Here is a 15220-nt window from a genome sequence, read left to right on the forward strand (position 1 = left end):
ATATGGAGGCTATTCCAGATAGGAGGTAATTATGTTAAATTGCTGAGACATAGAACAGGAAGGCAGTTTATGGGGGCCTTTGTGGTTCATTAGGTTAATATGGGAAGAAGGGTTATGTAGGAAAGTAATAAAATAAATCTGTAAGAGTGGAAGAGAATTAGTATGAGGAATTTGGGATTACTTAGGTTGAATAAGTACAGTTTATCTGATACCATATATGTGACTGGAAAGGGAAAAATGTAATCTGAATAATGGGTAGAGTTTTTATTTTGGAAATTTGATGTCTTTTCTAACTTTTTTTTGTTTCTTTTTCAATCTCAGCTTATTGCAGAAGAATTTTGTCTAAAAACATTTTCCAAGTTTGGAGTGCAGCCTGTACCAGGTAAATGAAATTTAATATGAGTCCTTTCATCTGTTTGCAATAGTCAGTATATTAATACTAATTAGTAATACTTTCTAATTATACTAGAGATACATGGAGATATAGTAAGTTGGGGTAAATGTAGATAAATTTAATCCAGAGGAAATGCATCTTTAAGCTATTTTTGATATATGACAGTATACAACACTTTGTGATGAATTAATAAGAAAATTTCCAAAATTTCTTGTCTGCCTTATTTGAATTAAATCTGTCTTAAAGTCTTCCATCCTTATCAGTTGCTTAGCAGATATTCTGAGCAGATTGTCATAGAATGTTCTAAAATGTCTTAGTTAAGTGTTCTCTTTATATATTTTTCTGTAAGAATTACTTCATCTTCTAAAATTTTTAAAAAGTGAATTAATGGCAAGTCAGGTACCTTACCAAGGATAATTATGTTTTAAATGTGGCCAGCAGCAGTAGAATATTTGTAGGATTGTAGATACGGTTATATACTATGTGTATGTATATACAAATATTTGTGTGAGAAGGAAATTACATTTTTTCTTCATAGAATGATTTCAGAATGGATTTCTAAAATCAGTGGAAGTTATGTAAGATTTGAGGATTATATTGTTTTTCAAACAATGCTTTCCAGGTTCTCCATTTTGAGTTTGAGTAAATTAATAAAAATAAATACCGTATTACAACAATGAGTCCACGTAAGCTGGAAGTGGTACAGCAGGGTGTTCTTAGGAAGGCCAGCTATATTTAGCTCTTCCTAAAGACCCTTAGACTCATCCTATCAGTGTGCAGAGACTGTCAGTTCTCAGAAATCAATTCACTCTTAAGCAGAACTCACAAGAAACTGACACACAGCTGAATCAGCATGTCTCTCCTGGCGGTCAAGCCTCATGAGAAGTCAAATCTTAAAAGCCTCATTGTCACAAAGACCAGAAATATTCCATGTCAGCACATTCTTTCCATGTAGATAAGCCTACACAGGAATTAGAAAGTTATTTTGCTCTAACAGGAGTTGGATGAATGAAATGTTTAATAACATGAGACTAAAATAGGAATTGTATTACTGATGGGTCTGTAGATACTTTGTGGGCTCCAACTCCCCATATTAAGCTTTAAACTACTGATGGCCCATCACTGAGCATGAGAAACACTCCCAAAGCAGATAAGTAAATCTCCCTCTTTCTGGAAGTGAATGGGAACTATTTAATATTTTTTCACCTGGGAATCTTCATTTTCATTTTTTATTTATTTTTTATTTTTTTTTTCATTGTTCCAAGATTCATTGTTTATGCACCACACCCAGTCAATCTTCATTTTTATAAAACTTTTGTGACTTTAGCTTCTTCTTCAGTATGTGTGCCAGTATGTGTACTGGTATACACGGTATTTCTTTGGTCGTTTTAATACATTTAGCCAAGTTACAATGTTGTGATGTTATATATATGTATTTTAATTTGATCTTACAGTTGAACTCTCAGAGGGAAATATTTTTTTTCCACTTTTCCTAGTTCCTAGGTAATATCTTTGATACAAATAATAGATTTCCTTTAAATTTCTTCAATTTAACTGTTTTTTTTCTCACTAATTTAATTTTATTTTTTATAAACATATAATATATTTTTATCCCCAGGGGTACAGGTCTGTGAATCGCCAGGTTTACACACTTCACAGCACTCACCATAGCACATACCCTCCCCAATGTCCATAACCCCACCCGCCCTCTCCCAACCCCCCTTCCCCCATCAACCCTCAGTTTGTTTTGTGAGATTAAGAGTCACTTATGGTTTGTCTCCCTCCCAATCCCATCTTGTTTCATTTATTCTTCTCCTACCCCCTTAAACCCCCATGTTGCATCTCCTCTCCCTTATATCAGGAGGATCATATGATAGTTGTCTTTCTCCGATTGACTTATTTCGCTAAGCATGATACCCTCTAGTTCCATCCACGTCGTCGCAAATGGCAAGATTTCATTTCTTTTGATGGCTGCATAGTATTCCATTGTGTATATATACCACATCTTCTTTATCCATTCGTCTGTTGATGGACATCTAGGTTCTTTCCATAGTTTGGCTATTGTAGACATTGCTGCTATAAACATTCGGGTGCACGTGCCCCTTCGGATCACTACGTTTGTATCTTTAGGGTAAATACCCAGCAGTGCAATTGCTGGGTCATAGGGTAGTTCTATTTTCAACATTTTGAGGAACCTCCATGCTGTTTTCCAGAGTGGTTGCACCAGCTTGCATTCCCACCGACAGTGTAGGAGGGTTCCCCTTTCTCCGCATCCTCGCCAGCATCTGTCATTTCCTGACTTGTTAATTTTAGCCATTCTGACTGGTGTGAGGTGATATCTCATTGTGGTTTTGATTTGTATTTCCCTGATGCCGAGTGATGTGGAGCACTTTTTCATGTGTCTGTTGGCCATCTGGATGTCTTCTTTGCAGAAATGTCTGTTCATGTCCTCTGCCCATTTCTTGATTGGATTATTTGTTCTTTGGGTGTTGAGTTTGCTAAGTTCTTTATAGATTTTGGACACTAGCCCTTTATCTGATATGTCGTTTGCAAATATCTTCTCCCATTCTGTCACTTGTCTTTTGATTTTGTTAACTGTTTCCTTTGCTGTGCAAAAGCTTTTGATCTTGATAAAATCCCAATAGTTCATTTTTGCCCTTGCTTCCCTTGCCTTTGGTGATGTTTCTAGGAAGATGTTGCTGCGGCTGAGGTCGAAGAGGTTGCTGCCTGTGTTCTCCTCAAGGATTTTGATGGATTCCTTTCTCACATTGAGATCCTTCATCCATTTTGAGTTTATTTTCGTGTGTGGTGTAAGGAAATGATCCAATTTCATTTTTCTGCATGTGGCTGTCCAATTTTCCCAACACCATTTATTGAAGAGGCTGTCTTTTTTCCATTGGACATTCTTTCCTGCTTTGTCGAAGATGAGTTGACCATAGAGTTGAGGGTCCATTTCTGGGCTCTCTATTCTGTTCCATTGATCTATGTGTCTGTTTTTGTGCCAGTACCATGCTGTCTTGATGATGACAGCTTTGTAATAGAGCTTGAAGTCCGGAATTGTGATGCCACCAACTTTGGCTTTCTTTTTTTTTTTTTTTTTTTTTAAGATTTTATTTATTTGACAGAGAGAGATCACAAGCAGGCAGAGAGGCAGGCTGAGAGAGAGGAGGAAGCAGGCTCCCTGCTGAGCAGAGAGCCCGATGCGGGGCTTGATCCCAGGACCCTGAGATCATGACCTGAGCCGAAGGCAGCGGCTTAACCCACTGAGCCACCCAGGCGCCCCGGCTTTCTTTTTCAATATTGCTTTGGCTATTCGAGGTCTTTTCTGGTTCCATATAAATTTTAGGATTATTTGTTCCATTTCTTTGAAAAAAATGGATGGTACTTTGATAGGAATTGCATTAAATGTGTAGATTGCTTTAGGTAGCATAGACATTTTCACAATATTTGTTCTTCCAATCCAGGAGCATGGAACATTTTTCCATTTCTTTGTGTCTTCCTCAATTTCTTTCATGAGTACTCTATAGTTTTCTGTGTATAGATTCTTAGTCTCTTTGGTTAGGTTTATTCCTAGGTATCTTACAGTTTTGGGTGCAATTGTAAATGGGATGGACTCCTTAATTTCTCTTTCTTCTGTCTTGTTGTTGGTGTAGAGAAATGCAACTGATTTCTGTGCATTGATTTTATATCCTGACACTTTACTGAATTCCTGTACAAGTTCTAGCAGTTTTGGAGTGGAGTCTTGGGTTTTCCACATATAGTATCATATCATCTGCGAAGAGCGATAGTTTGACTTCTTCTTTGCCGATTTGGATGCCTTTAATTTCCTTTTGTTGTCTGATTGCTGAGGCTAGGACTTCTAGTACTATGTTGAATAGCAGTGGTGATAACGGACATCCCTGCCGTGTTCCTGACCTTAGCGGAAAAGCTTTCAGTTTTTCTCCATTGAGAATGATATTTGCAGTGGGTTTTTCATAGATGGCTTTGATAATATTGAGGTATGTGCCCTCTATCCCTACACTTTGAAGAGTTTTGATCAGGAAGGGATGCTGTACTTTGTCAAATGCTTTTCAGCATCTATGGAGAGTATCATATGGTTCTTGTTCTTTCTTTTAGTAATGTGTTGTATCACATTGATTGATTTGCGGATGTTGAACCAGCCTTGCAGCCCTGGAATAAATCCCACTTGGTCATGGTGAATAATCCTCTTAATGTACTGTTGAATCCTATTGGCTAGTATTTTGGTGAGAATTTTTGCATCTGTGTTCATCAAGGATATTGGTCTGTAGTTCTCTTTTTTGATGGGATCCTTGTCTGGTTTTGGGATCAAGGTGATGCTGGCCTCATAAAATGAGTTTGGAAGTTTTTCTTCCATTTCTATTTTTTGGAACAGTTTTAGGAGAATAGGAATTAGTTCTTTAAATGTTTGGTAGAATTCGCCCGGGAAGCTATCTGGCCCTGGGCTTTTGTTTGTTTGGAGATTTTTTTTTTTAATTTTATTTATTTATTTGACAGAGAGAAATCACAAGTAGGCAGAGAGGCAGGCAGAGAGAGAGGAGGAAGCAGGCTCCCTGCTGAGCAGAAGGCCCAATGTGGGGCTCGAACCCAGGACCTGGGATCATGACCTGAGCCCAAGGCAGCGGCTTAACCCACTGAGCCACCCAGGCGCCCTGTTTGGAGATTTTTGATGACTGTTTCAATCTCCTTACTGGTTATGGGTCTGTTCAGGCTTTCTATTTCTTCCTGGTTCAGTTGTGGTAGTTTATATGTCTCTAGGAATGCTTCCATTTCTTCCAGATTGTCAAATTTGTTGGCATAGAGTTGCTCATAGTATGTTCTTATAATTGTCTGTATTTCTTTGGGGTTAGTTGTGATCTCTCTTCTTTCATTCATGATTTTATTTATTTGGGTCCTTTCTCTCTTCTTTTTGATAAGTCTGGCCAGGGGTTTATCAATCTTATTAATTCTTTCAAAGAACCAGCTTCTACTTTCGTTGATTTGTTCTATTGTTTTTTTGGTTTCTATTTCATTGATTTCTGCTCTGATCATTATGATTTCTCTTCTCCTGCTGGGTTTAGGGTTTCTTTCTTGTTCTTTCTCCAGCTCCTTTAGGTGTAGGGTTAGGTTGGTTACCTGAGACCTTTCTTGTTTCTTGAGAATGGCTTGTACCGCTATATATTTTCCTCTCAGGACTGCCTTTGTTGTGTCCCACAGATTCTGAACTGTTGTGTTTTCATTATCATTTGTTTCCATGAATTTTTTCAATTCTTCTTTAATTTCCTGGTTGACCCATTCATTCTTTAGAAGGATGCTGTTTAGTCTCCATGTATTTGGGTTCTTTCCAAATTTCCTCTTGTGATTGAGTTCTAGCTTCAGAGCATTGTGGTCTGAAAATATGCAGGGAATGATTCCAATCTTTTGGTAACAGTTGAGACCTGATTTAGGACCGAGGATGTGATCGATTCTGGAGAATGTTCCATGTGCACTAGAGAAGAATGTGTATTCTGTTGCTTTGGGATGAAAGGTTCTGAATATATCTGTGATGTCCATCTGGTCCAGTGTGTCATTTAAGGCCTTTATTTCCTTGTTGATCTTTTGCTTGGATGATCTGTCCATTTCAGTGAGGGGAGTGTTAAAGTCCCCTACTATTATTGTATTATTGTCGCTGTGTTTCTTTGATTTTGTTATTAATTGGTTTATATAGTTGGCTGCTCCCACGTTAGGGGCATAGATATTTAAAATTGTTAGATCTTCTTGTTGGACAGTTCCTTTGAGTATGATATAGTGTCCTTCTTCATCTCTTATTATAGTCTTTGGCTTAAAATCTACTTGATCTGATATAAGGATTGCCACTCCTGCTTTCTTCTGATGTCCATTAGCATGGTAAATTCTTTTCCACCCCCTCACTTGAAACCTGGAGGTGTCTTCGGGTTTAAGATGAGTTTCTTGTAGGCAACATATAGATGGGTTTTGTTTTTTTATCCATTCTGATACCCTGTGTCTTTTGATTGGGGCATTTAGCCCATTAACATTCAGGGTAAGTATTGAGAGATATGAATTTAGTGCCATTGTATTGCCTGTAAGGTGACTGTTATTGTATATTGTCTCTGTTTCTTTCTGATCTACTACTTTTAGGGTCTCTCTTTGCTTAGAGGACCCCTTTCAATATTTCCTGTAGAGCTGGTTTGGTGTTTGCAAATTCATTCAGTTTTTGTTTGTCCTGGAAGCTTTTAATCTCTCCTTCTATTTTCAATTATAGCCTAGCTGGATATAGTATTCTTGGCTGCATGTTTTTCTCGTTTAGTACTCTGAATATATCATGCCAGCTCTTTCTGGCCTGCCAGGTCTCTGTGGATAAGTCTGCTGCCAATCTAATATTTTTACCATTGTACGTTACAGACTTCTTTTCCCGGGCTGCTTTCAGGATCTTCTCTTTGTCACTAAGACTTGTCAATTTTACTATTAGGTGACGGGGTGTGGACCTATTCTTATTGATTTTGAGGGGGGGTTCTCTGAACCTCCCGGATTTTGATACTTGTTCCCTTTGCCATATTGGGGAAATTCTCTCCAATAATTCTTTCCAATATACCTTCTGCTCCCCTCTCTGTTTCCTCTTCTTCTGGAATCCCAATTATTCTAATGTTGTTTCGTCTTATGGTGTCCCTTATCTCTTGAATTCTCCCCTCGTGGTCCAGTAGCTGTTTTTCCCTCTTTTGCTCAGCTTCTTTATTCTCTGTCATTTGGTCTTCTATATCACTAATTCTTTCTTCTGCCTCATTTATCCTAGCAGTCAGAGCCTCCATTTTTGATTGCACCTCATTAATAGCTTTTTTCATTTCAACTTGGTTAGATTTTAGTTCTTTTATTTCTCCAGAAAGGTCTTTTATCTCTCCCGAGAGGGTTTCTCTAATATCTTCCATGCCTTTTTTGAGCCCGGCTAGAACCTTGAGAATCGTCATTCTGAACTCTACATCTGACATATTACCAATGTCTGTATTGATTAGGTCCCTAGCCTTTGGTACTGCCTCTTGTTCTTTTTTTTGTGGTGAATTTTTCCGCCTTGTCATTTTGTCCAGATAAGAGTATATGAAGGAGCAAGTAAAATACTAAAAGGGTGGCAACAACCCCAGGAAAATATGCTTCAGCCAAATCAGAAGAGATCCCAAATCGTGAGGGGGGAGAAAGGGGATAAAAAGAGGTTCAGAACGGAAAAAAAAAAAAAAGAAACAATTAAAAAAAGAAAACCAATAAAGAAAAAATATAAAAAGGAAAAAAATATACATATATTAGATAAACTAGTTAAAAAACGTTAAAAAGAAAATGGTAAAAGTTAAAAAAATTTAGCAGAAGAAGAGAAAAAGAAATTGAAAAAAAAAATTAACTGCAAGGCTAAAGAATCATGGGGAGAAAGCCATGAGTTCCGTGCTTTGCTTTCTCCTCCTCTGGAATTCCGCTGCTCTCCTTGGTATTGAAACTGCACTCCTTGGTAGGTGAACTTGGTCCTGGCTGGGTTTCTTGTTGATCTTGCGGGAGGGGCCTGTTGTAGTGATTCTCAAGCGTCTTTGCCCCAGGCGGAGTTGCACCACCCTAATCCGGTGGTCTGAGTAATCCGCTCAGGTTTGCTTTCGGGAGCTTTTGTTCCCTGAGCGCTTTCCGTAGAGTTCCGGAGGGCGGGAATGAAGATGGTGGTCTCACCGTCTCTGGCCTGGAGTTGCTGAGAGCCCGGGGCCCCACTCCTCAGTGCGCCCTCAGAGAACAGCGCCCAATTACTCCCATCACCCTGGCCTCTGGCCGCGCTCCGAGCTGACCGAGCCTGCAACCGGTTCAAGGTAACCCCGAGCTGAGAGTCACTCCTTGGCTCTGTCTCTGTAGCCGGCTTCCCCGTTCTAATACCTGTAAGCTCTGCGACACTCAGACACCCCCGATCCTTCTGTGACCCTGCGGGACCTGAAGCCACGCTGACCCCGCTTGGGCTTCCCCCCGGTTAAGCCTCTGGAGCGATTTCCCTCAGAGGAACAGACTTTTAAAAGTCCTGATTTTGTGCTCCGTTGCTCCGCCCCTTGCCGCGAGCCAGCCCCTCCCCCCGCGGTCTATCTTCCCGTCGCTTTGGATTCACTTCTCCGCCAGTCCTACCTTGCAAAAAGTGGTTGATTTTCTGTTTCTAGAGTTGCTGTTCTTCTTCTCTTCGATCTCCCGTTGGATTTGTAGGTGTTTGTAATCTTTAGATAAGCTATCTAGCTGATCTCCCGCTACCTGAAGTAGTCTCAGCCTGCTACTTCTCCGTCATCTCAACTCCTCCCTCTTCAACTGTTTTTATTGAATTCATCATTGTGAATTCAAGGCCTTGATAAGAATTGAATACAGCATTGCTTTAGGGCTTATACTTACTTGTATGTATATAAATTTTTATGTATCTCTGATTATTTCTTTAAAAGCAATCGGTATACATTGTTCTTGATACAGATTGTCCTCTAGAAAGTTTGACCATTTTATGTTCCCACCAATAATGTGTAAAGGTACCCATTTCATGGGACCCTGAGCTGTGATTATTTTAAAGTGTTTGTTCTTCCCTAAGTCTGAGGGATAGACATCACTCATACTATAGATGATGAAAGTATTAAAGTTGCTCACAGTGATGGTGTTAGTGTTTAACACTTGCTCTCGAAGTTTATGTGATAATTTTGAAAGTAATTTCTAAAACAGCAGTGTTCTTTTAGAAATATTTTTAACAGCTTTATTGAGTTACAGTTCTATACCACTCAAAGTCAACTCTTAAATTCAGTGATTTTTAGTATATTCATAAATACAGTCATCTTCTAATGTCAGTTTTAGGGATTTGCCTTTTTTTTTTTTAATAATGAGAAATTTCAACATCTTAAAGATGTGTGGCTTTTTGCTCCCCCCCCGCAATGACTTCAGTATCAAGTAGTTTATAATGAAAGCATTGATTGACATGTACTATGGAGTAAACAAGATTTCTAATGAAAAGTCTCAAATGCTGTCAATGATTATGAAAATGAGAAAGTGCTGTCTTGAAGAATTTTGAAATTAAAGATTTAATATAAAAAACTCTAGGAAGAAAACTCTTTCTATCTTTTCTTATAGCTAAAAGACCAGCTTCAGGACAAAGCTTGGCTTCTGTTGTGTCTGCTCAGAAAATTACAAAGCCTGCCGCCAAGTATGGAGTACCTTTAACATATAAGAAATTTGGAGATAAAAAATTACATGAAAAGAAACCACTCCAAAAATATAAACAGGTATGATCATATTACAGACTGTGTGTTAGTAGCAAATTCAGTTTGATCTTTTTTATTGCAGTTCAATTCAGTTTTCTTGATACTCATAGGATTCTTTTTATTAAGTTACTAAAGAAACATTGCTATTCTCTGTTTCACCAGTCTTCTAAAACTAAGAAGACTTACAGAAGTCACAAAGAAACATAAGTAGATAAATTAAGTAGTTGGTGCAGTAAAAAGAAAGTGATGTCATCAGTGAAATCACTTTTGAACAACCTAAGCAGAGCCATTTGTTTTTGTGCATAAAACAAGTAAATGTGATATACTTGATGAAAATGTGGGAAAATTTTGTATTTGAGAATTCATAATCAGATAAATTAATCAAAAACATAGAGCTGGAAGGAATTTATTATACAGTCTATAATATTTCAGATGAAAATATTAACACCTATAGTATTTAGGTGAAATGCCCAAGAACACACAGTGTTAGTTGTGGGAATCTGACATTTTCCTTCATTTCAATAGCTGCATACTTTAGTATATGAAACCGATTTTGTTTCGGGCTACATGTGCACATGCATACATATGTGCATACACATGTGTTTAGATACATATGAACATTGAACACAGTGCTGTAAGAGGAATCTAAGTTAAAGTCTATCATAACATAGTTCAAATGATCACCGTGAATTAGTCTTCAAATAAGTTGTATAATTCAGCCTTCAGTCAGGAGGAAAAAAATACATATTAATTTGATCAAGGAAAGTTTAAAGAATTAGTAACTATGTTTAGAGAATTAACTTTAAGGAATAAAGGCCTTTAGAGAATATAAGAAGGGCAGATAAAGGAAGCAACCTCTACTCCTAGCTCTGAGACATAGTACCCAAAGAAGAAATAGATTTTGGAAGATTGCCACAACCCCACGCTTAATGCTGAGATTCAGACCTTATTGGGTGTGGTATGGCTATAATTCACTGGATGGTGAGTTCACTGAGGTGTGCCATAGGCTAAGGCTGGCAAACATGAAACTTCCACAGTAGAGCTGATGAAGCTCCTGAGAACCTGCCTAGCATACCAGTGAAATGTACTGGGAAGCTGCTTGATGATTCATTGAATCATTGAATCTACTGGGATTGAATCTGCTGGAGCGCTGGTGGAGGTTGCCAGGTGTTGCTGAACTCTTTGCAAGGTAGGCTGGGCTGCCAGTTGGGTCACCAATGGAATGTGGTGGGAAACTGGCCTTGGGGTTGCTGTCCAAGGTCACAGGGGAGCTGACAGGGGCACCAGCAGAACTCTCCTGGAAGTTGCCCACAGGGGTGAATGTTACTATGTGTCCCACGTGCAGGAGGAACAAGAAGAAAGAAAGCCTGCTACTCAGGAACAGAAGCCATTGCCTTCTGCACTATCCCTCCAACATCATCTGCGGACAAAGCTTAACATCATGCTAGCAAGCAAAAAAGTGTTTATATTGGCTGGCTTCTAAAAAGAAGGGTGAATTTGTAGCTGAGAGGCAATATGAAAACTGGCACATGAGTTTTCCCTCCCTGCCTTCCTCCCTTCCTTCCTTCAGTTCTTCCATTTAACATTTATCTAGGTCTAATGGACCAATTCCATCATATCTTTTATCCCTTTTCTTTAATCACCAGAAGTCCTGGACCTCCAGACTTCCTTCATTAGCTAGTCTCTCAATTCCATATGACTTTGGTCATACCCCAATCTGACCCCATGCCCTGCATACCTCCCTAAATTCTTCCAGAGAGCCCTCTTACAGCACATTATCAGCAAAATCTCCTCTATTCTAAACTTGTAGAGTTTTTCTTCATCTTTTTTGCTCTATATTCTGGCTTGAATCTGAACATTCTGTTGTGCAACTTTCTTACATCGTGTCTCTTAATCCTTATACCACTGCATCTAGAAGTAGGATGACGGAGGTGTTTTCCTTGCTTCCCACTCACTGCAAGACTCTTCCGTACTCCCTAACCACAGCCACCCCCAAAACTTTTGAGGCTTTTGCTACAGACTGTATCACCTGTTAACCTTCTGTGGGTCATCTGCATGCTCTCATTTTTAAGAGTTTAACGCTTGACTCACGGTCACTCTTCCCAGTACTTCCTAATTCTTGGTGATTTTAGTATCCAAAAAAAACAAATGATCCTTCCAATAGTGCAGGGTCTTTTATTTTTTTTATTGTTCTCGTTCAGTGATTTTGTCTACCACCCTACCTTAGAACTCTCACCTATAGTCATGTTATCAAATTTATCATTATTGATTATATCAACTCTTCCATAATCTCAATTATAAGCGTCCATGACTTAGCACTATTTCCTGTGTTTCCAGCTTATTCCTGGAGGGTTCTGCCTGCACAGTTTCTTTGTCCTATTTGGAACCATGGATTTCACTAGTTTTTTTCAGTGTCCCTCTCCTCATTTTTTATTTTCCTTTTTTGGCTTAAATTCCATGTTCTCCCTTTATAATAATTTCCAAAACCACACCTATCTTTCATTATTACAAATCACCTAGCAAAAACTAACTTGGTGAAATACAATTCTCCATCTCTTTTGAGCCTGAACTTGGGTAGTGAAATGTGATTGGAGAAAACATACAACTACTCTAACTGGTCTCACTTTAAGTTTATAACTAATAGTGTCAAGTGAACACCTGGCCACCGTATTACATTTCCTCAGTCCACTTACTCTCCCACTTTATTTAATTTAATTTTTTAAAAAATTTAAATTCAATTAACATGTAGTGTATTATTGATTTCAGGGGTAGCCAGTGATTCATCAGTCTTATATAATACCCAGTGCTCATTACATCGTGTGCCCTCCTTAATGTTGATCATCCAGTTACCCCATCCCCCATCCCTCTCCCCTCCAGCTGCCCTCAGTTTGTTTCCTATTTTTCAGAGTCTCTTATAATTTGTCTCCCTCTCTGATGTAGTTTTGTTTTTTGTTTTTTTTTTTTTTTCCAAAGATTTTATTTATTTATTTGACAGAGAGAGATCACAAGTAGACGGAGAGGCAGGCAGAGAGAGAGAGAGAGGGAAGCAGGCTTCCCGCTGAGCAGAGAGCCCGACGCGGGACTCGATCCCAGGACCCCGAGATCATGACCTGAGCCGAAGGCAGCGGCTTAACCCACTGAGCCACCCAGGCGCCCAGTTTTGTTTTATTTTTTTCCTCTACTCCCCTACGATGCTCTGTTTTGTTTCTTAAATTCCGCATATCAGATGCTAATTATCTCTCTGTGACTGGCTTATTTCTCTTAACATAACACTCTCTAGTTCCGTCCTTGTCATTGTAAATGGCAAGATTTCATTTTTTTTAATGGCTGAGTAGTATTCCATTGTGTATGTGTGTGTGGTATACACATATACATACATACATACATACTACATCTTTTTTTTTATTATGTTAGTCACCATACAGTGCATCATTGGTTTTTGATGTAATGTTTTGTGATTCATTGTTTGTGTATAACACCCAGTGATCCATGCCACATCTTCTTTATCCATTTATCTGTTGATAGACATCTGGGCTCTTTCCATAGTTTGGATCTTGTGGGCATTGCTGCTATAAACATTGGGATGCAGGTGCCCCTTTAGGTCACTACATTTGTATCTTTGGGGTATATAACCAGTAGTACAATTGTTGGGTCGTAGGGTAGCTCTTTTTTCAACCTTTTGATGGACTTCTGTACTGTTTTCCAGAGTGGCTACACCAGCTTGCATTCCCACCAACAGTGTAAGAGGATTCCCCTTTCTCTGCATCCTTGCCAACATCTCTTTTTTTCCTGAGTGGTTAATTTGAGCTATTCTGACTGGTATGAGGTGGTATTTCATTATGCTTTTGATTTGTATTTGCCTGATGCTGAGTGATGTTGAGCATTTTTCATGTGTCTGTTGGCCATTTGGATGTCTTTTTTGCAGAAATGTCTTTTCATCTCTTCTGCCCATTTTTTGATTGGAATATTTGTTCTTTAGGTGTTGAGTTTGATAAGTTTTTTTTTTTTTTATAGATTTTGGATTTTAGTCCTTTATCTGATATGTCACTTGCAAATATCTTCTATTCTAAGTCGGTTGTCTTTTGATTTTGTTGACTGTTTCCTTTGCTGTGCAAAAGCTCCTTATCTTGATGAAGTCCTAGTAATTCATTTTTGCCTTTGTTTCCCTTGCCTTTGGAGATATGTCTAGCAAGAAGTTGCTGCAACCAAGGTCACAGAGGTTACTGCCTGTGTTCTTCTCTAGGATTTTGATGGATTCCTGTCTCACATTTAGGTCTTTCATCCACTTTGAGTCTGTTTTTGTACATGGTGTAAGAGAGCGGTCCAGTTTCATTCTTCTGCATGTGGCTCTCCAATTTTCCCAACCATATTAGGTGAAGAGATGGTCTTTTTTCCATTGGATATTCTTTGCTGCTTTGTCAAAGATTAGATGCCCATAGAGTTGTTCTATGTGTCTTGAGGATTACAACTTTGTAATAGAGCTTGAAGTCCAGAATTGTGATGCCACTAGCTTTGGTTTTCTTTTTCAACATTCCTCTGGCTATTTCGTGGTCTTTTCTGATTCTATACAAATTTTAGGATTATTTGTTCCATTTCTGTGAAAGAAGTTGATGGCATTGTAGTAGGGATTACATTGAACGTGTAGTTTGCCCCAGATAGCATAGACAATATTTTAACAATATTTGTTCTTCCAGTGAAACATTTTCCCATTTCTTTGTGTCTTCCTCAATGTCTTTCATGAGTATTCTATAGTTTTCTGAGTACAGATTCGTTGCCTCTTTGATTAGATTTATTCCTAGGTATCTTGTGGTTTTGGGTGCAATTGTAAATGGGATCAGCTCCTTAATTTCTCTTTCTTCTGTCTTGTTGTTGGTATATAGAAATGCAACTGATTTCTGTGCATTGATTTTGTATCCTGACATTTTACTGAGTTCCTGTATGAGTTCAAGCAGTTTTGGGGTGAAGTCTTTTGGATTTTCCACATAAAGTATCATATCATCTGCAAAGAGTGGGAGTTTGACTTCTTCTTTGCCGATTCAGATGCCTTTTATTTCTTTTTGTTGTCTGATTGCTGAGGCTAGGACTTCTAGTATTACATTGAATAGTAGTGGCGATAGTGGACATCTCTGCAGTGTTCCTTACCTTATGGGAAGAGCTCTCAGTTTTTCCCCATTGAAAATGATACTCGCTGTGGGTTTTTCATAGATGGCTTTGATGATATTGAGGTATGTAGCCTCTATCCCTACACTGTGAAGAGTTTTAATCAAGAAAGGATGCTGTACTTTGTCAAATACTTTTTCTGCATCTATTGAGAGTATCATATGGTTCTTCTCCTTTCTTTCATTAACATAGTGTATCACATTGATTGATTTCCTTGCAGCCCAGGAATACATCCCACTTGGTTGTGGTGTATAATCCTTTTAATGTACTGTTGGATCCTATTGGCTAGTATTTTGGTGAGAATTTTTGCATCCATGTTCATCAAGGTTACTGATCTGTAATTTTCCTGTTTGTGGTGGAGTCTTTGATTTTGGGGTCAGGGTAATGTTAACCTCATAAAATGGGTTTGGAAGTTTTCCTTTCATTTCTA

The 15220-nt window shown here is 38.5% G+C and overlaps 1 protein-coding gene across 5 annotated transcripts in view; it reads left to right on the forward strand.

Annotated features, from left to right (window-relative positions):
* Positions 1–15220, forward strand: part of NEK1 (NIMA related kinase 1) — a 213697-nt gene that overhangs the window by 46033 nt on the left and 152444 nt on the right. For all 5 annotated transcript variants that reach the window (XM_047717704.1, XM_047717706.1, XM_047717707.1 and 2 more), the window contains exons 11-12: positions 322–382; positions 9500–9651. In XM_047717704.1, the coding sequence (XP_047573660.1) occupies positions 322–382; positions 9500–9651 (213 nt within the window). The remainder of the gene's footprint in view (positions 1–321; positions 383–9499; positions 9652–15220) is intronic.

The sequence above is a fragment of the Lutra lutra genome, chromosome 2 (genome assembly GCF_902655055.1).
Source record: "Lutra lutra chromosome 2, mLutLut1.2, whole genome shotgun sequence".
NCBI lineage: Eukaryota > Metazoa > Chordata > Mammalia > Carnivora > Mustelidae > Lutra > Lutra lutra.